This window comes from Balaenoptera musculus, chromosome 2 (assembly GCF_009873245.2).
Source record: "Balaenoptera musculus isolate JJ_BM4_2016_0621 chromosome 2, mBalMus1.pri.v3, whole genome shotgun sequence".
NCBI lineage: Eukaryota > Metazoa > Chordata > Mammalia > Artiodactyla > Balaenopteridae > Balaenoptera > Balaenoptera musculus.
Window position 1 is genome coordinate 99,656,120 of NC_045786.1, and position 24,041 is coordinate 99,680,160.

At 44.8% G+C, this 24,041-nt stretch overlaps 1 protein-coding gene across 9 annotated transcripts in view; it reads right to left on the reverse strand.

Annotated features, from left to right (window-relative positions):
• TEP1 (telomerase associated protein 1) overlaps positions 1-16,927 on the reverse strand; it is a 41,200-nt gene extending 24,273 nt beyond the window's left edge. For all 9 annotated transcript variants that reach the window (XR_005018673.1, XM_036842402.1, XM_036842400.1 and 6 more), the window contains exons 1-12: positions 16,720-16,927; positions 12,326-13,006; positions 9,752-9,934; positions 9,340-9,474; positions 8,424-8,585; positions 7,852-8,013; positions 7,476-7,550; positions 5,057-5,181; positions 4,685-4,842; positions 975-1,084; positions 440-530; positions 26-212 (exon numbers count right to left, since the gene is read on the reverse strand). Coding sequence is in view for 8 of the 9 variants with exons in the window: in XM_036842402.1 (XP_036698297.1) it covers positions 26-212; positions 440-530; positions 975-1,084; positions 4,685-4,842; positions 5,057-5,181; positions 7,476-7,550; positions 7,852-8,013; positions 8,424-8,585; positions 9,340-9,474; positions 9,752-9,934; positions 12,326-12,982 (2,045 nt within the window). In the remaining variant the exon portion in view is untranslated. The remainder of the gene's footprint in view (positions 1-25; positions 213-439; positions 531-974; positions 1,085-4,684; positions 4,843-5,056; positions 5,182-7,475; positions 7,551-7,851; positions 8,014-8,423; positions 8,586-9,339; positions 9,475-9,751; positions 9,935-12,325; positions 13,007-16,719) is intronic.
• Positions 16,928-24,041: the final 7,114 nt, after the last annotated feature.

The window sequence follows — 24,041 nt, forward strand, 5'->3', positions numbered from 1 at the left end:
AGATAGCACACACTCACACACACACCTGGCCTTGTGTATTTTCAGCTTCTTCCGCTTGAGCTGCCCATATATCACGGGGATCATCATTGCTGCCCGAAGTTCCCGACGACTTGGTTTGCAAAACTGCCCCGAATAGGCATACTTCTTGCCATATCTTGTGTTTTTCATTATTATCTGCTTTATCAGTTTTGTGTTGGAAGGAAGTGGCAACTCTGGGTGGCGACAGGTAAGTATGTGAGTCAGGCAGCTTCTATTCCCTCATCTTGTCTTCCCATCAGTGCCTGTCCTGAGTCCTGATCCTGTGGGCTGGCCTGTGTCTGACCTCTGCCCACCCCATACCCTGAGACTGGAAGGCAAGAGGCTGAAAATACCAGTGCTGCTGTCTCATCTATCCTCAGGCATGACAGACAAACAGGAGTTGGAAGAAGAGAGATAATACCGTTCTTTTTGAGTTGAGCCTCAAAGTCATTGATGGAATCATGAGCATTAAGGAATCTGAATGGAAACTGCCGACTGTTGATCACTGACTTCTGCAAAGCAAGAGAGGGGTCATGAGCAGAGGACCAGGAAGCATGGGGAGCATCAGAGGCTCCAGGGACCAGGAAGATGAGATAACCACTCTAGCAGATCTGTGGGAAGGTGAGGAAGACCAAAATAGACGTTAGATAAAGGTGGGGAAGAATAAAGAAAGATGTCATGCGAGAATACGAGGAAAGGAGAGGAAGTAACAGAAGGTTCCCTGTTTCTTTTATATCAGACTCCCTCTGAAGTTAGTTAAATCACAGAAATGATCTCAGAAAATAAAAGGGAAAGTTCTTATACTCTATACTCAAAGGGATGATGAACCCCCAAACCTGTCTCCCTCAACCTATCTGAATCTCCGTATCTGTTTACAGCCCATATGGACAGAGCTTGGTGGCTATGACCTTCCCCAGCCACTAGGAGAAGGCTGGCTCCCTGCCCCTCACGCGTACAGCATGCTGGAGTCTCTGGAGCACAAGCTTGTGGTGGCGGGTGCTGATTCCAACCCGCAGCAGGTTGCGCAGATTCCGAAGCATGGCCATGAAGGGAAGCTTCCCACTGTCTGCGGAAGGTAGGACATAGGGTGAGAAAAGCAAACAAAGGATGAGTGAGAGAGGTCAGAGACCAGAGCCATGCAGAATGTTCTGGTCGGAGCAAATGAGGTACGAACATATGCTCTATCCTACCCAAAATGTTTTAAAGGTCTGGAAAGATAACAACTGGGTTGCCTGGGCTTGGAGCACAACCTAATCAACACTGTTTATGGGATTAGCTATTTCAATAAACAACTTAGGGTATCACTTTTTCTGCTGGCTCCAGCCCTGAGATTGGGCTCAACAGGCAAAATACATTCTCTAATCCACAGTAATGATTTCCAAAGTTTTTAGATGGCTGAAAGAGAAACTTCCTAGTGTAATCTTATAAATTATATACACGTAGTACAATCATTAGTTAATATTTCAAGGCAGGATATACATTTAAAGTAAAGGTTCACCATTAACTGTAAGTGTAAATTGATATTTCAAATAGTCTTCTTGATAATTCTTAAGTTTTTTGGTCAATGTCTTGTATGAGCTGATTAAATAGTCATCATTTTTTATTTAAAGATAGGTGAGGGCTTCCCTGGTGGCGCAGTGGTTAAGAATCCGCCTGTCAATGCAGGGGACACGGGTTTGAGCCCTGGTCCGGGAAGATCCCAAATGCCGCGGAGCAACTAAGCCCGTGCGCCACAACTACTGAGCCTGCGCTCTAGAGCCTGCGAGCTACAACTACTGAAGCCCGTGCGCCTAGAGCCCGTGTTCCGCAACAAGAGAAGCCACCGCAATGAGAAGCCGCACACCGCAACAAAGGGTAGCCCCCGCTCACTGCAACTAGAGAAAGCCCGCGCGCAGCAACGAAGACCCAATGCAGCCAAAAATAAATATAAGTAAAATAAATAAATAAAATAAATTTAAAATTTTTTTAAGTAAATTAAAAAAATAAAGATAGGTGAAAAAGGGACTTCCCTGGCGGTTCAGTGGTTAAGACTCTGCACTTCCACTGCTGGGGGCACGGGTTCGATCCCTGGTCAGGGAACTAAGATCCCGCATGCCACACGGTACAGCCAAAACAATTTTTTTAATTAAAAAAATAATAAAAGAAAAATAAAATAAAGATAGGTGAGAAAGATTCACCCTGAAGCAGAATTTCACTTCTGTCACTTTTTATTGTTCACTTGTCCCTGTGATATTAGTATTACCTTCAAGTCATAGTTTCTTTTTTTTTTTTAATTATTTATTTATTTCTGGCTGCCTCAGGTCTTCATTGCTGCGTGCGAGCTTTCTCTAGTTGCGGCGAGCGGGGGCTGCTCTTCATTGCGGTGCACGGGCTTCTCATTGCAGTGGCTTCTCTTGTTGCAGAGCAGGGGTTCTAGGCGTGCGGGCTTCTGTAGTTGTGGCACGCGGGCTCAGTAGTCGTGGCTCACGGGCCCTAGAGCACAGGCTCAGTAGTTGTGGCGCACAGGCTTAGTTGCTCTGCGGCATGTGGGATCTTCCCAGACCAGGGACCGTACCCGTGTCCCCTGCATTGGCAGGCAGATTCTTATCCACTGCGCCACCAGGGAAGTCCCAAGTCATAGCTTCTTAATAATCTTTTTAAGGCTTATGTCAATTTTAGAGGGTTAGTTTGGTTAATACTGAATAATAATTCTAAATCCATTTACAATTCAGAGATAAGCTGCAACAAGTCTCATTATGCAGAAACCAAAAAAGAGTGAGGGGGCCCCATCAATGCCCTTGTATTGTGGAACTCCTCCTCTTCCTCAATAAGCCTCAACTATCATACATGACACATAACCATGTAACATGAACTAAGTGACTACAGGGGTTCAATATGTATAGTAAACATTGGAAACATTCTTTCTTTTAGATAAAGGTCAACATAAATAGGAGGTGTGATATTTTTCCTGGCTACCACCCAGAGATGCATTCAGACTACATTACAGACCAGGCCTATTAGTCCCCACCCACATTCCAGGCACTAGCCCTACCATCAGCAGCTTTCATTGGGAAAGTGGTGGTACCTTTTTTAAGGTGATGTAAGTCTCATTTGAATTATAGCTAGAAAGCTTTAAGCCTGCTGGAAGTCCTGGGGTTCTCCGATCATAATACTTCTGATTTACAGACTGTGTAAAACAATTATGTTGTATACGCAATGTAAATGATGTGTGACAACTCATGAACTATTTCATCCTCTGTCAACTCATTAGTTTTGCTCAAATGTTGCTATGTATGAAAGATTTTCTAGATCACTTTGATAAGAAATTAAGTTCAATATCATATTTATTGACTAGATGAATAAATGAATGTTCATCCTACAGATTGAGAAATTCACTGATTTCATTCCAAATAATTCATTAATGAGTTGTTAATGAGCCTCTGGTTTCCAAAGAGGGATCTGTACATCTAATTATATTTTATCTTATATTTTATAGTTATATTTATTTTTATTTATATTTATTTTCATATCTATATTTATATAATTATATGTTATATAGTTCCTAAAGTACATAATTGATTAGTACATGTATAAAAGTTTTTAAAATATATATATACATATATGCTGGTGTATCCCAAAAATTGTTTCTGCAATAAATGATCTAGTGGTCTGGAGACCACTGGTTTAGATTATGGGTATTGGTCTCAACCAAGATAAATAGCACAGTTTTAATTTTCAGAGGCAGAGGGAGGGAAGGGGAGATGATGCATACTAGAATCACCAACACATGCTGACTGCCATCCAGGCTCCTTTATCCTACTCTACCCTAAGTTGTATCAAACATTGCAGAATAAGCTGTCAAGCATGTGTGTGTGTGTGTGTGTGTGTGTGTGTGTGCGTGTGTGTGTGTTTTAATTCCCATGTGATTCTGATACATACAGCACCAGTGACAACCCCAAAGTGGGAGGAATGATAAGCAGTTAAGCTTTTTGGGCTGCCCTGCGTACAACCTATAAATGGCAGCTTACAGAGCAATAAAAGCCAACTTGGGCTTCTGAAGCTCCAACATATGAAGTCCACAAAACTCAAGCAGTCAAAAGGGCTACAGTCAGGTATTTTTCAACAGAAGGAAGTTGACTTCAAAGATGAAAGAGGACATAAAAGAAAAAGTGGAATAGGAAGATCCTTCTACAGTTAAAAATAAACTAGCAAAAAAACAGACAGAAAGAGAAGACTGAAAGTAACTTGGTCTTCCCCATTTGAATTCTTTTTATCAGTGTGGGCAAATTACCTAAAACATCCATGTCCTAAAAAATGGGTTTTGGTGGAGATTCCAGTATGCCACGTACTAGTCCTACCTTGTTTGGATGTGTTACACCGATATTGACACAAGTGAAATCAGATAGAAGGTATTGCTTTTGTCATGTGTTGATAAAGGCCTGTGTATCACCTAACCACGTCTGGAATTATGACCTACCTATGATGCCAGTGCTACTCAAAGCAGGTGCCACTGTTCACTTTGGTGTGGTCAATGGCAGACCTGATAAATCCAATCATTTTCAGTGATGGAACTGCCAAGTAAGAGAATAACTGCACCATGCCATGGAAAGCTTCTAGTCAGGGTCCAAAATGTAGAGGCATGAATGAGGAAGAGAGGAAAGGAGTGTGACGGTCAAGGTTACTCTACCGATGAGTTCCTCCCAGACGGAAGCTTTGTTCCCCCACAAGCTCAGCTCTCGCTCCCAGGTCTCTGGCTTAGCAAGCTTCATCCGCTTCCCGGCTCTGCTAGAATCCCAGGGCCCCGGGAGGCGACTTCGAGAAAAGGCCTGTAGGTTGGAGGGGTATCTGGAACAGAGGAGGAAAAACTTATGCTTTCAAAGCCAGCTGAAAATAACTGAGAAAAGGAATGGTGAGTCAGTCAAAGCCAGTGAGTCACATTTAAGGCCAGGTCTGCCCAAACTAATGTTGCTGGGGTCCAACTACAGGGATTGGGGCCATGGGTGTTGAAGAATCAGGGCATTACCCAGATGGAGCGTGTGCTCAGGGTGCATCTTCTCACCTGCAGCCCAGCAGGGCCTGGACAAGCTGTGCAGGCTCATGGATGTGCAGTCTCTGTACCAACTTCTTCAGGGTGAAACTTGGCTCATTCTTTTTCTCTGACACTGCACTGCAGGTTGCCTCAAACTGTGGAAATATCCACAAGTCCCACAGGGGTCATTCAATCTATGACCATGGTCACTTTCTTCAGAAAACAAAAACCAAGACTATCCTATACCTATGGTAATTTCTTTCCCCAAAGTAGCTTTGGGCAAAGAATAGGAATAGAGGGCAAAACTCTCCAACAGCAAGAGCTTCTGTGATGAACATAACAGAGTAGGTCTATGGGGTCACCGTGTTTCATTTACACAAGGTTGAACTATCAATAGTTAACATGGGATGACTGGTTTGTGAAAAGCAAGATGGGGATTGAATAAACAGAAAACACCTTGTTCTTAGAGGGAGGGAGAGGGAAAAAAAGCTCTTATTTAAATCACTGAGACCTGGGGCTTCCCTGGTGGCACAGTGGTTAAGAATCCGCCTGCCAATGCAGGGTACACGGGTTCGAGCCCTGGTCCAGGAAGATGCCACATGCCGCAGAGCAACGAAGCCCGTGAGCCACAACTACTGAGCCCACGCACTGCAACTACTGAAGCCCACGCGCCTAGAGCCCGTGCTCCGCAACAAGAGAAGCCACCGCAATGAGAAGCCCACGTACCGCAACAAAGAGTAGCCCCCGCTCGTCGCAACTAGAGAGAAGCCCGCGCGCAGCAACGAAGACCCAACGCGGCCAAAAATAAATAAATAAATAAATTTAAAAATAAATAAATAGGTAAATCACTGAGACCTGAAGCATGTAAATGGAGGCATCAGCACAATGTAGGCTGTGAGGAGTTAAAAAATGAAAGAAGCTGGCTTTCAGAATCTTCTATGTTAGAAGAGCTAAGTTTGGGGGCTTCCCTGGTGGAGCAGTCATTAAGAATCCGCCTGCCAATGAAGGGGACACGGGTTTGAGCCCTGGCCCGGGAAGATCCCACATGCCGCGGAGCAACTAAGCCCGTGTGCCACAACTACCGAGCCTGCGCTTTAGAGCCCGCAAGCCACAGCTACTGAGCCCACGTGTCACAACTACTGAAGCCCGCGTGCCTAGAGCCCGTGCTCCGCAACAAGAGAAGCCACTGCAATGAGAAGCCCACGCACCGCAACAAAGAGTGGCCCCCGCTCACCGCAACTAGAGAAAGCCCGTGCAGAGCGGCGGAGACCCAATGCAGCCAAAAATAAATAAATAAATATATATTTAAAAAAAAAAAAAAAAAAAAAAGAAGAGCTAAGTTTGGGTTGTATTAATAGGATGAAGAGAAAAGACCAATGGACCAACTGAGGATGTGTTTTCTTGTAATACTACTATATTTTCCTAAAAATCTATTTTAATGATGATGATGATGAAATCATCACTTACTCAGTGCCAGGTATTGTCAGAAATACTTTAAATACAGTCACTGATTTAATCCTCACAAAAACCCAATGAAGAAGGTACTGCTACTATCCCCATTTTATATGTGAGGAAAATGAGACAAGAGAGAATAAGCCATTCGGCCAAGGTCACATAGCAACCGGTGGGGGGGGCAGGTGGGGAGATTGAAACCCAGGTGGTCTGAATCCAGCTTCTATGCTCTTAACCGCTATGACCAGTGCCTTGTTATTAAAGTACAAGAAAAAAACTTTGTGGGACTTCCCTGGTGGCGCCGTGGTTAAGAATCTGCCTACCAATGCAGGGGACACAGGTTCGATCCCTGGTCCGGGAAGATCCCACATGCCGCGGAGCTGCTAAGCCCGTGCGCCACAACTACTGAGCCTGCGCTCTAGAGCCTGTGAGCCACAACTACTGAGCCCTCGTGCCACAACTACTGAAGCCCGCATGCCTAGAGCCTGTGCTCTGCAACAAGAGAAGCCACAGCAATGAGAAGCCCGCTCACCGCAACGCAGAGTAGCCCTGCTCGCCACAACTAGAGAAAGCCCGCATGCAGCAACAAAGACCCAGTGCAGCCCCAAAAGATAAAATAAATAAATAAATAAATAAATAAATAAATAAATTAAAAAAAAAAATAATAAAGTAGAAGAAAAAAACTTTGTTTGGTTTGTTTTTAAAACTTCCTATGGAAGGTGGATATTTCACAATGTTTTAAACTCACTTATCCAGCTGGATGTGCCATCTGTCAGTAAAGTATGACACCAAGGAGAGCAAAATGGAAATAAAAGGAGCCTTTTCCGGGGCTCTCAAAACCCCATAATCAACAGCTGAGAATTATCCGGGTAGGACATTGGCATGTGCCTACCATACCCACTAATAGTATTTCTGGACCAAATGGAATTCCATTTCTAAATATTAGTTGAGAAAAGACTGCATGCGTACGTTTAGAACCCCAGAACAAGGCACTCACCATCCTCTGTTCATCTTGAAGAGGCCGAATGAACTTTGGCAAGTATTTCTGTGTCTCAGAAAATGTATGCTCCTTCTGTAGGGACAGGACAAGCCATTTCAAAAGGGGAAGTGGAGGGTGTCCCTAGAGAGACCCATTCCAATAGCCCTGAAGGCCCATCTCTACCACCAAGGAAACTGGCTGGGAAAGAGGCGGGCCCTGCCCTCTCTGCCCTCTGAGCTCTACCCAGCTCCTCTGCATTTCTCTGACTCCTTCTATTCCTGGTGGTAGAAACATGTCAGCTATTTAAGGAGGTCAGCGTGTTCCCTCACCCCTCTCACTTTCCGGGGGAAAAGGGCCTAGGGTGTGAATGACCAGGGTTGAGGCAGGGACTGACTGGAAGGCGGGGTGGCCGGCGGGGGCGCCTCTTGGCCCGGTGCTTCCGAGGGTTATACTTAGCCAGCTGGTACTCATCAAACTGGGCAAATTTGTCCGTCATCGCAGCACGCAGGCAGGCAGGCAGGGGCACCAGACTGTCCTCCTCTTCTCCAGTCAGGCGCTGTCAGAGAGACGAGAAACCATCAGGAGCGAGACCCTCCAAAACAAAATGAGAGCACTTCCTGGGGTTAAGTGACAGCACAGGATAGGAAGTCCCCAGCCCCAGCTCTACAACGACAATTTCTGTGGTCCTGGACCTGAGGGCAGACTTCTCAGATTCTTATTCTCTTCGCTGTAAACACGAGGTCTGGAATAACACCAAGTTTTCTCAAACTCAGTCCAACCCTTCTCAATTATCTTTTCCCTGTTGGGCAACTCAGCCTGGTACCAGGAGAAGCTGTCCTGTCTGGGCACCAGGGTTGAGGACAGCTGAGGGCAGGCCAAAGTGTCTGAGAATTTTCTCCACAGATGCAGTGAGCAAAGGAGAGGGAACCAAGTGAGGGTCAAAAGTCAGGGAACTGAATGCCATACCTGGTAGAACCTGGCTACCTGGATCCAATCAGAAGGTAGCTGGACAATGGCACAGAAATACCGTCGCAGGTAGGGGCGGCAGACTGGCAAGAAGGCAGCAATGGCCAAGACTTCATTGGCCACATCCCGGACATTCAGCTGCTGCCTGGCGTAGAGAGATGCCTAGGGCACAGGGTAGGGAGCGCTGGCCTCTCAGCCACTTCTGCACAGCACCATGCCATAAACGAATTTGCTTATCTAATCTGCCTGCATAAAACCTTTCCTGAGCCCTCCATATTGTCTGTGAATATAAAATCCAAGCCTCTTGGCTTGGCATTCTACATCTTCCATGATCTAGCCCTTATTCACCAGTCTTCTCCTAAGTCTACTTATCCCAATTTAAGGGCCTTTAACCTTGTCCTTTCCTGCTTTGGAAGACCTCCCACCATCAATGTCTATCAAAAACTTACCCAGGGTTCAAACTGCTGATTTATCCTGCCATCTTCCAAAGCTTCATAGGAAACATTTTCCCTCTCTTTTCTGCTTCTGAAACATTCACTATCTACTACTCCATTTGCATTTATTTAATATTTGGGATCGTTTTTGCTTCGCTAATAATACCATACACTCCCTAAGAGCCAGATCCAAGTTTCGTTTTATCTGTTGGTATAACCCTCAAGGCCTAGCATTGTGTACTTACCCTGTGTACCTACTAAACAAACAAACCCTAGGATACACTTTCTCAATCCTATCTTCCCCCACTCCTCAGAGAACCCTAGGGACTGGGCCTCAGGCTCACCCAGAGATCCTACCGCCTTCCTAAGTAAAGTTCCTTCAGCCCCTAGTATAAAGCCGCTCACCATCCCCCTCACACACCACAACCAAACTCCCTTCCTCCTAACTTCCCACTCCCATCCCCTCTTTCATGTCACAATACCTTGAGTATAAATTCAGGCTCCAAGGGGGCAAGTTCACTACAGGCTTTGAGGAGGAAAGCCTGGGAAGAGTAAGCTGCATCATTTGTGTTTACATTTGACACCAGAGTAGAACACAGAAAGCTCATTAGAACCATCTGGGAATTGGGAAAGAGAGGGAAGAAAGGAGAAAAGAGGTAATAAGGACCAACTTAAGCATCCACTCAGGCCAACTTCCAAAGACAGAGAGAATGAACCCAGATTCGGGCAGATGTTTGTCCGGCTGAGAGGTCAGAAAAGGGGATTAGGAAGTAAGAAACCAGAGTTCCTTCCCCTTCCATCTGTGGAGGGGACCAGCCTTTGGTGACCACTCCACCCACCTTCGCTATGCCCTCCCCTCCACCGTCAACCTCTCCCCAGCTCTGGGACTTTTACCTTCTTTTCCTGAAGGGCCTGGTCAGTAGGCTCAGGATGAGAGCCAGAGTCCCCAGGGGTGAGCTTCAGGGTCAGCTCTTCCACGTCCTCCTCCTCTCCCAAGCTTAGACTATAAAAAGGCATTTGAGCATCTGCCCATTCCTTGTCTTCTGGCTTTTTCTCTCCAGAAGAAGACCATCGCCCCTGGGGATAGTGAGAGTTATTAATCCCATCACTCACCCACAGCCCCTCATACAAGAGAGAGATCTGAAAGCAGCATCCAGGGCTAGGAAGAGTCCACATCTACCTTCTAGCACCTAAACTCTTCTCCCCTCACACCCCAGCATGGATCTGTCCAGTCTGACAAGAGTGATCTCTCAGTATCACACACACGCCCTTTCCCAAATCAACATTCTGAGCCTTTGCTCAGATGCTTCATGATCTTCCGGCTGCTTTCATCTCCTTATTGATGTCACAGCTTAGGAGCCTGGGGCCCTTCACAACACACCTCCCAAGAGGCTATTAAGGTATTTTAGAGTCAGAAGAAAAAGCGCCAAGTCCCAGATCAATCGCCCAGCAATCGTGAGCTTACCCTCTGAGCCTCAGCTTCCTCATTCCCTGCCACCTACCTGATGGGGCTGTTACAAGATTAAATGGGGTCATGTATGTATGACTCTTTGCAAATTGCAAAGCCCTAAATAAATGTAAGATGGCAGTAGCTGTAATCCTGACAATGACCCTATGAAGTGGATTTTCATTGATCTCATCTTAAAGGTGAGGAAATTAAAGCTTCAAAAGGTTAAGAGTCTTTGGGTAGTATAGGCATTTTCACAGTATTGATTCTTCCAATCCAAGAACATGGTATGTCTCTCCATCTGTTTGTGCTGTCTTTGATTTCTTTCATCAGTATCCTATAGTTTTCTGAGTACAGGTCTTTTGTCTCCTTAGGTAGGTTTATTCCTAGGTATTTTAATCTTTTTGTTGCAATGGTAAATGAGACTGTTTCCCTAATTTCTCCTTCTGATCTTCCGTTGTTAGTGTATACGAATGCAAGAGATTCCTGCGTATTAATTTTGTATCCTGGGACTTTACCAAATTCACTGATAAGCTCTAGTAGTTTTCTGGTGGCCTCTTTAGGATTTTCTATGTATAATATCATGTCATCTGCCAACAGTGACAGTTTTACTTCTTCTTTTCCAATCTGGATTCCTTTTATTTCTTTTTCTTCTCTGACTGCCATGGCTAGGACTTCCAAAACTATGTTGAATAATAGTGGCGAGAGTGGACCACTCTGGAGAAGATGTGGAGAAGAGGGAACCCTCCTACACTGTTGGTGGGAATGTAAATTGATACAGCCACTATGGAAAACAGGAAACTAAAAAATATTAATAGAACTACCATATGACCCAACAATCCCACTCCTGGGCATATACCCAGAGAAAACCATAATTCAAAAAAATACATGCACCCTAATGTTCATTGCAGCACTATTTACAATAGCCAGGACATGGAAGCAACCAAAATGTCCATCAACAGAGGAATGGATAAAGAAGATGTGGTACATATATACAATAGAATATTACTCAGGCATTAAAAGGAACAAAATAGTGCCATTTGCAGAGACATGGATAGACCTAGAGACTGTCATACAGAGTGAAGTAAGTCAGAAAGAGAAAACCAAATATCATGTGGTGTCGCTAATGTATGGAGTCTAGAAGGATGGTACAGATGAACTTATTTGCAAGCCAGAGGTAGAGACTCAGATGTGGAGAACAGACTTGTGGATGCCAGAGAGGGGGAAGGGGAGGTGGGATGAATTGGGAGATTGAGATTGACATATATACACACTGTGTATAAAATAGATGACTAATGAGAACCTACTGTACAGCACAGGGAACTCTTAATACTCTGTGGTGACCTAAATGGGAAGGAAATCTAAAAAAGAGGGGATGTGTATATACGCGTTAACTGGTTCGCTCTGTTGTACAGCAGAGGCTAACACAACATCGTCGAGCAACTATACTCCAATAAAAATTAATTTAGAAAAAAAAAAAAAAGGTTAAGAGTCTTGCCCAAGGTTGAGTGGCTTATAATTGGCAAAAATGGTAGAGGGCTCAGATTTGCCTTTCCCTCAGTCCAAATCTCAAGTCTACATAGAAGGAATGTGTGTTTGTCTACCGATCCTGACCTGTATACTAAACGTGCTTATATAGATGTGTACAAGTGGACGTGTGTCTGCACATGCACACACAGGGAAGTGGTACTGTAGTTGTTTCTCATGCCTTGTAAGATCTCAAAAGCACTTGATTGACTCTGCTAGTGCAATAGTATATCAGCTCTCCTCCCAAGCAGAGGCTTTCCAAGGACAAAACCTACTTATGCTCTATTGTCCAGAGTCTCTGCACTAGATAAGCAATAAGAGTAATGATGCTCATGAAGACAGCCCTTGGGTAAAAGACGCCTCAGGAAGAGGCTCTGAGGAAAGAAGGTACACAGACACAGAGCAGCACAGAGGGACACTGTGGCACTGAAAGCTAGTGACTAGACATTCTAACAGACATGGCTGCAGTGAAGACAACTGTTTGGAGCTATTACCAAAGCTGCTTCCTGAGCTCTCTCTGTGGCAGAGATGGTTTTCAAGACCCTGGGGCAGGTCAGAAGGTCTAGACCCTCAGAGAAGCACTGAGCCCTTGAGGCTGGAGGCTCAGAGAGCAGGTGGTTGCTGGCACTCAGGCTGCACAGGTCAGATTGCACCATGTGAGGTATCTGGAGACTCTGGGTTAAGGGGCTGGTGGACACAGTGCTCTTCAGAATGGGGAGTGTGGCCAGGAACCGGTTCTCCAAGGAGAGGATGTCTGAGTGGGTAGACACATGCCCATGTGGTTTCTCCAAGGTCTTCAGGTCAGGGAGTGTGGCCAGGCACCGGTTCTCCAAGGAGAGGATGTCTGAGTGGGTAGACACATGCCCATGTGGTTTCTCCAAGGTCTTCAGGTCAGGGAGTGTGGCCAGGCACCGGTTCTCCAAGGAGAGGATGTCTGAGTGGGTAGACACATGCCCATGTGGTTTCTCCAAGGTCTTCAGGTCAGCAAGTGTGGCCAGGCACCGGTTCTCCAAGGAGAGGATGTCTGAGTGGGTAGACCCATGCCCATGTGGTTTCTCCAAAGTCTTCAGGTCAGGAAGTGTGCCCAGGCACCCGTTCTCCAAGGAGAGGATGTCCAGGTGGGTAGACACACGCCCATGGAGTTTCTCCATGGCTGGAGCCCAACCAGTATATGCCTAGAAGGAGAGAAAGACAGGTGATGAGCAGCTGGCTGTATTGGGAGTACATGCGTACTGGGACTAAATCTTTCCCATAGTCCTCCTGGTAATGCCAGTGACCTGAAGGCAGAAAACAACCAATATTTGTTTTTCCAGGACTGGGTTCATTCCAAGGATGTATACAGGGAGTACTCTAAGGGAAAGGAGTAGGGAAAAGGTAAGGTAGAAGCTTAAGAGTAAGGAAGTTTAAAAAACAAAAAAAGGGACTTCCCTAGTGGTCCAGTGGGTAAGACTCCACGGTCCCACTGCAGGGGGCCTGGGTTCCATCCCTGGTTGGGGAACTAGATTCCGCATTCGTGCCGCAACTAAGAGTTCACATGCCGCAACTAAGAGTCCACATGCTGCAACTAAAAGATCCTGCATGCCGCAACTAAAAGATCCTGCATGCCGCAACGAAGACCCGGCCCAGCCAAAATAAATAAATAAATAAATAAATAAAAAGTAAGAGCTGGAAAGGAAAGGAACATGTCTTCACATGAAGGGGTAAAGGAGAACCCCCAGGGCTATCAGTATGATCCCAACTTAGCACAGGAGCCATACTCGTAATCTGGACTCTGGATTCTTAGCTCCAGAGAAACAAACATTTTGATCAAGTTGTCTATACTCACCACCTCAACTTCCTTGCCTCCTACTCACTCTTAACCAACTAAATGGGATTCTTTTTCCACTATTCCTCCAAGGCTGTCCTCTTAGGTAACTAATGGAATTCTTCTTACTATAAGAATAGACATATCTTGGAGATTACCTTACTTCATCTCTCAAGTGGAATATGACCCTGTGATCACTGTCTCACTGAAACTCTCTCCCTTTGACTTCCACGGTGCTGTCCCGGTTTTCCTCTTACAACCCTAATCACAGCTTCTTGGGGGGTTCTTTCTCTACTCTTCCTTGAATGTTGATGCTGCTTAGAGCTCTTTTCTAACGCTTCTATATACTTTCCCAGGGTGGTCTCACCTACTCTGTTGCTCCACATAACACTGCTATGCTGGCAACTCACATATTTATTCCTTGACCTAGATCTCATCTGAGCTTCATACTCATTTATCCATTCCCCTGTTGGACATCTCCACTTGGATGACTCAAAGGTACCCAAAACTCCGTAGATCTCAACTGTATCATCTTTCTACCTCTTCTCCAAATCCATTCCCCCTCATTGCCCCCTATGCTTACAAGGGTTTGGTATAAAATAGGCTTGAGTTTGAATCCTGATGGGACCTTGGGCTAGTTCCTTAAACTCTCTGTGCCGCGGTTTCATCACCTACAAAACTGAAATAAATGCCTACCTGATAGAGTTGTATAGGAATAAATAAGAAAAAATATATCAAGTACTTAGGGTTAGTAAGTGTGCAATAAGTGGAAGCTATTATTATTTATTATTGTTATCATCCAATAAATTACCAAATCCTATTGATTCTACTTCCTCAGTGTCTCCCAGATCTATCCAATTCTCTCTGTTCTGCCTGCCACCGTCATCGCTGAAACCCTCCAATCCACGTGGCACACAGTATGTAGATCTGCCTAAAGGAGCTCCCAATACATACCCCAGCCACCATTTACAACACCTTGTCTATTTCATCATAATAAAAACTTATCTTGTTAGCCCATTTGCCTACTTGTTCACGGTTTCTCCTAAATAAAATAAAACTCCCTGAGGGTCAGGGCTCCTGTGTCTTGTTCACCTCTGCATGCCCAGCATCACACACATAACCTGGCTTCTGACCTCCCAGCCTCACCTCTTACTGCTACTCCCATCTAACGTTAAACTTGAACCATACAAATTGTTTTCAGCTTATGAATTGCCAAGGTATCTCTTGACTCTGGACTTTGCACAGGCAGAGGCCTAGAACATTCTTCCTTCTACCAAACCACCCCCCTTCCCCATCCCCTCCTTTACTAGGCCAAATTCTACTTCCCTCTCGCTCTGAAGGCCTCAGTTTAATAGTCAGTTCCTCCAAGGAGCCTCAGGTGACACCCAGCCCCCAGTCTGGTACAGGTGGTCCTTCTATGTTCCCACACTGTACTTCCTCTAGCATAGAACACATCCTCTATATCATAATTGCCTGTTCATTTGTCTTTCATCCCCCCAGACTATAAGTTCCTGAGCACAGAGACTCTTTAGCCTTGTTCACCATTGTTGCAACAATGTCTAGTCAGTGGGATTCAGAAGCTTTTGAGAATCTGGTGAAAGCCATGGAGCTTTTTCACAGAAAAACATGAGTATATACTACTTTGCATTCAATTTTCAGGGAGCACACCCATGGATCTCCTAGAATCTCCACTAACTGCAAATTAAGAACCTCTGCCTGAGAGGATGCTTGAATTTATATCATTAGGAATGTACATACTCTCTTATTTGGACAAATGCTTATCTCCTATTTACATTTATGTATTTTAGGAATAAGTATGTTGTTAAGTCAACTGCTTAATCCTTAATATGCAAGAGCTTATGGACAGGAATGTAGAATACTTCCAAGAAGACTTGAATGGACTGACAATCCAGAACCAGAAAGGACAATGGATATCTCACTGGACATCAGTGCAGGCAAAGTGCATCAAGAATGATGGCCTATATAGGCTTGTACATTTCCCGCATGTCTTTGCACTATATAAGCCCCCAGCGAAAGGACTGGGGAATCTCAGAATCGACTCAAGATTTTCAAAAGAATGAGTCTCATAACAAAAATTAAGTTAACAGGGCTTCCCTGGTGGCAGAGAGGTTAAGGATCCGCCTGCCAATGCAGGGGACACGGGTTCGAGCCCTGGTCTGGGAAGATCCCACGTGCCACGGAGCAACCAAGCCCATGTGCCACAACTAAGCCCGTGTGCCACAACTACTGAGCTGCGCTCTAGAGCCCACGAGCCACAACTACTGAAACCCGTGTGCCTAGAGCCCATGCTCCGCAACAAGAGAAGCCACTGCAAGGAGAAGCCCGTGCACCGCAACAAAGAGTAGCCCCCGCTCTCTGCAACTAGAGAAAGCCCTCGTGCAGCAACAAAGATCCAACTCAGCCAAAAATAAATAAATTTTTAAAAAAGAAAAAAAAATTAAGTTAACAGAAAAATAGTTACATGTTTTTCACACCCTGGTGTTTGTGAAGGGAGATTCAGCTGACCTACAAATGAAAAGTAAAAGTCTCTACAAATTAAAATTAAAAATCCCCATCTCTAATTCCATTCTCCAGGGATAACCACGGCTAAGTTTTATATGAAGAGTTTCAGACACTTTCTATGCATATACAAATATATGTATAGGTCTGTACCTTCCCTTCCCCCATATCCAGCACCACCCCCCTTTTTGTTTTGTTTTGTTTCGTTTTCCACAAAGAGGATCATACTTTAGACACTATTCTGCACTTAGTATGCCTTGGAGACCTTGCCGTGTTAACACATTAATAGCCACCACACTTTTAAGTTGGCTGTGTGACAGCCTACCCTGCTTAAGCACAGCCCGGGTTTCCGTTCCAAACAGCACACAGAGCAAGGAAGAGCGACCCATTCTCACTTGGTCTCTTCCACCTTCTTCCTGCGTCCTTCTATCCCCGGGCCCTCCCTTGCCCTCATCCTTCCCACTCCCCCTTTCACACACTACACCCGCTCCCGGAGCTGCCGGAGGTGCAGGGCCGAGGCACCCCTCCCGGCGCCCGCCCCGCCGAGTCCCGGGAGGTCACTACCTGGCCGCGCTAGGCCTTCCCCACCGGCCCCGGCGGCCGAGCCCACGCCTAGACCCGGGGCCAGGGCCAGCTGCTGCCGGCGCTCGACCGTCCCCGGAGCCACCCGGGCCTGGAGCAGCTGGCTGTCACGCGGGGCCGCTCGGTCCTCGGCAGCAGGAAAAGGACCGATCTCCCGACTCCGCGGCTGGGTGGAGTGGAAGCCGGAGGTGGGGCCGGGCCGGGAGCGGGGAGGAGACGGCGCGCCGCCGCAGACGCGGGGCGGGGCTGTCGCGGCCCGCGGGGAGGAGAGATGCGCGGCTGGCGACGCCTCTGCAGAGAGGGCGTTGCAGCCTTTTCTGGGGCCAGAGGTTAGTCCCACTCCCTCCCGCCGCCTTTCCCCTCCCTCCCCACTTCCTCGTCCTCTTTTCTCCTGTCCCTCAGGTTTCCTCTTGTACCAAATTCCGCTCTTTTGCTACATTTCCTCTCTTTTGTAATATCTTCCAACACCATTTCTTGAAAAAGATTTTGGCATGTTCGCTGCCGATCTGGACACCTTTTGTCCTGGTATCAAATAGTATAGTGGGACTCTTAATTCATGCGAAAGTTACTTGGTGAAAATAGAAATAAAAGGAGACGGAAAGCCTAAAGCAATGGCCTGTAACCGGGTGTATATATCAAATAATTAAGGCAGAGTGAACTAAGAGCAGCTTATGTCCATCTGGGATAGGTCCCTGGACAAAGAATTTTTTGGAGCCATCCTGAATGGCTAATGCGGAACTGTTTTCAGAAAGTGGGACCAGGCTCAGGAAAGGGACAAGTGACCTTTAGGATGGTAATGCTGGTGCTGTTTCATAAAGAGCAGGGCCAAACAGATGTTAGCAGGAGAAACGTGCTTACCTCATGTAAGACAGATGATCTGTCTTCTGGAAAATATCCCTTTCCTAAGGGTAGTGGGTACCTGCATTCTCAGGTAACAGCTGAAGCTTCAGCTCAGGATCAGGGGCATCCTTTATTCTCAATTTGTTGAGCCAGATCCCACCTAACGTCCTTAGATGCCTCTCTTACCACCTACCCCATTAGTCCCTACACTCTTTTTATAAGAAATATTTTTCTGTCCCCTTTATGATCCTGAACTACAACTTATAAATAATGTATTTTAGCATCACACTGGTGGTACAGGAAGAATAGCAACTGGTGACCATTGCTTCCTGGTTGACTAGGAGGATCTAGAGTGTTCTTTCTGGTTAGCTGCAAGAGCAAAGAAATTCAAAGCCAGCACATTGGAACCACTGGAAATCTTTTTTAAAAATCCCCAAACCCAGGCCACACCCCAGACTGATTAAATCACAATCTTCAGAGGAGGACCCAGGCATTAGAAGTTTTTGAAACTCCCCAGATAATACTAATGTGCAGACAAGTTTGGGAATCTCTGCCCTAGGGTCTTGCTAATCAAGGTATGGGCTGTGGACCAGCAACATCAGCATCACCTTGTTAGAAATGCAGATTTTCGGGCTTCCCTGGTGGCGCAGTGGTTGGGAATCTGCCTGCTAATGCAGGGCACACTGGTTCGAGCCCTGGTCTGGGAAGATCCCACATGCCACGGAGCAACTAGGCCCGTGAGCCTGCGCGTCTGGAGCTTGTGCTCCGCAACAAGAGAGGCCGCGAAAGTGAGAGGCCTGCACACCGCGATGAAGAGTGGCCCCCCGGCTCACCGCAACTGGAGAAAGCCCTCGTACAGAAACGAAGACCCAACACAGCCAAAAATAATAATAATTAATTAATTAATAAGAAATGCAGACTCTCAGGCCCCACCTCAGACCTACTGAATCAGAATCTGTAATTTCACAAGATTCCCAGATTATTCCCACTTACATTAAACTTTGAGAAGCACTGATCTAGATAGGTGGAGTGGGGTCTGGAGTCTGCATTTTCAAGCCCTAGGGGCCAGGCCCGGCAATTTGTATTTTACAAGCTCTCCAGGCAATTTTGATACATGCTAAAGGTTAAGAACCCCTGATTAAAACTAGGGTTGTTGCTCACCCCCCTTGAAAATTTCTGATTTGGTAGGTTTAGGATAGGACCTGAGAATCTGCATTTCTAGGAAACTCTTGGGTATTGGTGATTCTGACCTCTGATCCAGGAACCACATTTTGAAAATCACCAGTCTAGAATGATTCTCTAGGCAGAGGGACAGTAACTGACTGATCTCTAAAGGATATTTCAGTTGGATTTTGAGACAGCCAGATGAACTGTCTCTGCCTTGCAACAGAGGAGATCTCTCAATTCACAAGATGTTTACAAAGTCCAAACTCAGCTTTTCTTTTCAGTGGACAGTGCTAAATGCACCCTGTATTATTTGTTCCTTTGAGAGCTGCTTTTCTAAACTAGCCACTCCCTTGAGTTGAAGCAATCTTTCTTCAGATTACTGTCATTCTGCCAACTGAACAACTACCAGAGCTGAGGAGGCACTCCATTCCCCACTGGGTTAACTCTCATAGAGCTTATTTCCAGGTTCTTAGAGGATGACTCACTTTCTCCTCCATAGACAGCCTACACCCATAATTGTTGATCAATGGTATTAAGCTGCAATATCCAACTGATGAGTGCAGTGTCCAGACTTACTACTTTCTGGGGTGAAGTTGTGCCATCTCCTCAGCCCTCAGAAGCCCCTTTATTAAGGACTCTACCACCTATTAAAATTGCTCACCTTTAGACATACAGATGGCCAACAAGCACATGAAAGGATGCTCAACATCGCTAGTTATTAGAGAAATGCAAGTCAAAACTACAATGAGGTACCACCTCACACGGGTCAGAATGGCCATCGTCAAAAAGTCTACAAATAATAAATGCTGGAGAGGGTGTGGAGAAAAGGGAACCCTCCTACACTGTTGGTGGGAGTGTAAGTTGGTGCAGCCACTATGGAGAACTGTATGGAGGTTCCTTAAAAAACTAAAAATAGAACTACCATATGATCCAGCAATCTCACTCCTGGACATACATCCAGAAAAGATGAAAACTCTAATTTGACAAGATACATGGACACCTATATTCATAGCAGCACTGTTCACAATAGCCAAGACATGGAAACAACCTAAATGTCCACCCACATATGAGTGAATAAAGAAGATGTGATTGAGATATATATATATATATATATACATAAAATGGAATACTACTCAGCCATAAAAAAAGAATGAAATATTGCCATTTGCAGCAACATGTATGGACCTAGAGATGATTATACTAAGTGAAGTAAGTCAGAGACAAGTAATATATGATATTGCTTATATGTGGAATCTAAAAAAAAAAATACATATCAACTTATTTACAAAACAGAAACAGACCCACAGACTTCAAAAACAAACTTATGCTTACCAAAGGGGAAAGGGGTGGGGGGATAAATTAGGAGTATGAGATTAACAGGTCCGCACCACTATATATAAAACAGATAAACAACAAGGATTTACTGTATAGCACAGGGAAATATATTCAGTATCTTGTAACAATCTATAATAGAAAAGAATCTGAAGTTGTACACCTGAAATTGTACATCAATTGTAGTTAAATTTTTAAAAATTTCTCACCTCTTCTAGTCAATATTTTTGCACACTTCTTATCCTCCCCCATTTTGGGTCAATCTTATTGCACACTTTTTATCCTCCCCCATTTTGAGTCAATAAATATCTGTTAAGCACCTATGAAGTGCAAAGACAGTATGTAAAATGTATAAAACGTGCCTTCTTCTCAAGGCTTCACGGTCTCATAAAGGAGACAGACATATGCAGGAGACACAATAATACAAGGCAAATTATGAGAAGTGTTATATTCTACTAAGGAACAAACTCAGGATTCTGTGGAGGAGGGACCTTGAGCAACTTCCTGGAGGGAGTAGACTTTGAACTGGGAAGGGTAGATCTCTGATAAGAAGCTGAGAGGGCAGTGAGTGCCTGGGGATTATAAAGACCCTTGGTTTCACCAGATTTTTCTTTTCCCTTTTGTGAATATTTACCTTTAGATTCACAGCTTGTGCTTCTATTCAGTCTATCCACTGCCAGCTTCAAAGAATCACCCAAGCAGTGATTTATGGACAGGCACCTATTCGGTTGCACTTGGCATCCCAGAGGAGCTTCAGATTCTTTTCCATTATAGATTGTTAAAAGATATTAATACCCTTTAACTGCTCCCACTTGTAGAGTCTAAGTATGAGTTTCGTGAATAAAGCCTACCACTCCATGGAGGTGAATCTACATTGGAGATGTGGCATAATAAAGACAGCAGGCTTGGAAGTCCTTCTACCTGTGTTTAAATACATGCTCAACATTTATAAACTGTGTGACCTTTGGTGAGTAAATTCACTCCTCTAAGGTTCAGTTTTCCTGTCTGTAAAATGGGGATAATAATAGCATCCACTTTTTATGGGTTGTTCGGCATTTAAATGAGATAATGCATGTAAAGCAGTTAACACACTACCTGGCACATAGCAAGCACTTAAACAATCTTAGCTATATTCTAAAATTTTTTTTTTATTTTTGGCTGTGTTGGATCTTCATTGCTGCGTGCAGGTTTTCTCTAGTTGCAGCAGTGCACGGGCTTCTCATTGCGGTGGCTTTTCTTGTTGTGGAGCACAGTCTCTAGGTGCATGGGCTCAGTAGTTGTGGTGGCTCGCGGGCTCAAGAGAGCAGGCTCAGTAGTTATGGCACATGGGCTTAGGTGCTCCATGGCCTGTGGGATCTTCCCAGACCAGGGCTCGAACCCATGTCCCCTGCATTGGCAGGTGGATTCTTAACCACTGCGCCACCAGGGAAGCCCTGAAACAAGCAGTTCTTCCTCCGTTATGAGAGAGTTGGCTTTAATCAGTGACAGTTTGCTTGAAAACTATGCAATGCATTGAGGCTCAGATTACCTGTCTGGTAATGAGTCAAGCTGGTATACAACTAGAAGACCTCTAGCTCCCTAAATGCCTTAGCCTGAGCTGGAGTCCAGATGAATCCATATCCCTATCTCAGGAGCAGTGTTAGTCTGGAGTAGCTGGGGATAAACCTGTAACCCTCTGTATGGCACTCATGGTCTCAGGGGTGCTACAGCACACTGGCCACCCTGTTTGGCGTCATCTAGCTTGCTAATCTAAAAGGGTGTAGCCTGGAAATTTAATTTCAGAGTACCAGGGTACCCTTTTTGAAATGTGTGTAGAGATCCTTAGGACTATCCCAAGCTCTGGAGCTCATGACTATAATAACACTATGATGTTGATAGTACAGGTATTATCTCTATTTTATGGATTAAGACACTGGCATTCAGACGTCGAGAACGGACTTGAGGACACAGAGGGGGAAGGGGAGCCTGGGACATAGAGAGTAGCATTGACATATATACACTACCAAATGTAAAATGGATGGCTAGTGGGAAGCTGCTGCATAGCACAGGGAGATCAGCTCGGTGCTTTGTGACAACCTAGAGGGGGGGGGAATAGGGAGGGTGGGAGGGAGGCTCAAGAGGGAGGGGACATGGGGATATATGTATGCACATAGCTGATTCACTTTGTTGTACAGCAGAAACTAACACAACATTGTAGAGCAATTATACTCCAATAAAGATGTATATTAAAAAAAAAAAGACACTGGTATTCAAAGTGATTAAAGGACTTACTCATGATTACCAAAAGAGCAATTGATTTGGGGCTTGAACCCAAGATACTGATTCTAATTCACTCTAATTCACACTCTCAAGCTATCCTTTTTTCAGAATTCTAAATCAGAAATACAGCTTATTGTATCTTGAATCGTCAGCCATAATAATAATACCGTAAACCTCTATCTCTCAGAGAAAAAAAGACTATAATCTCACCACTAATGACATATACATGTATTCATGCATGTATTTATGAATAGGCATGTATATATATGTAATATATGTATATTTTTGTAGTTGTATTAGCAGAAGTTGTGATAAATTCACACTTTTCCACCTATGATCCCTTGATCCCAAGGGTTAGCTAGGATTTGGAATGTAGTCTGTGGCCCTGACAGAGTAATTATGTCCTAATTACTGTCCTGCCTGTAGACCTAACCTGTGGTGCTTGTCCCAGTGAGTCTCTTGGTCCTGATGTTATAAGTATGTCACCTGGAGACTGTTCTCATTGAAAAGCCTTCCTCTTCATTATCCAGACTATGCCACCTGCCTTGGCTTCCTACACTGTGTAAAGAAGGGTTTGAATTGCACTGTCCAAAAATCTCTTCATTCCATGGTTCTATTAAACAATCTTTCTATGCAGGTTTTCACTCTTTTGGTTGGACATTGTTGCTTCTACCTCCTGGACTGTCAGTCTGGATAAATAATAGTGCTTAGTTTTGCAGCTAGTAGGATTTTTATGTGATTTTTACCCCCCTTTTTTTTTCATTTTTTAACCTTTTCTGTTATCGATTTTCCAGATGTCCAGGGCATAATATATATATATATATATATATATAGTATATTTGACAGGGAAAATATCTGGAGAAGAGACCAGTAAGGTTTCTATTTCAGTAGTTCAAAATTACATGATGAGTCGAGTGAAGAAAAAGATAAGAGGAGAGCAAGCTCAAGATGATTACAAAGTTTTGTGTCTAGGAAAAAGGAAAAATGATAGCGCCAACAAAGCATGATGAGTCTGAACCAATGAACCAATGATAGTGGTAAATCCAAGTAGAGGTGAGGGCTGCTAAAAAAACATAATAATAATACGACTAGAACCCAGTTGAGTCATTAAGGCTTGGGATAGAGGAGAGGTGAGCTTTCTGAAGAGGATCATGAAGCAAAGTAAGAGAAGAACATGGGCAACCCAGAATTAGGCATAGAAGACTCATATAGTCCAACACACTTATTGGTATTGAACCTACACCCCCAGTTCTATCCAGTTCCTGAGTTAACCTTGAAAAGATGAGTGCAGGTGTGTAAATTCCACCCTCACCCACAAAGGAGGTTGAAGGAAGAGTCGGGGCAGGTAGTAGGGGAGTACCTACAACACCTTGGTTCATTATCTGATTTACCAAAGATAAGAATCCTACATCTCTAGGAACTCACCAGACTGTAGCCTAATCCCTGGATTGCCATGATTGCCTGCTCTGTAGGAATGATTTCTGTCCCAATTCCCGATCCTAACTCTACTTCCCTTCTGGGGTCGAAATACTACCCTGAATCTCAGTGCACTTGCCCAGGGCCCCAGCTCGTTGCCTTGCCTGTATCAGGCCCCTCTCACTGAAGAGTGGTCCAAGAGCAAGACCAGTGTCCTGCTTCACATCAGAAACCTCCTCCTGTCTTCTCATTCTAACCACAATTTCAAAAATGGACTTCCCTCGTGGTCC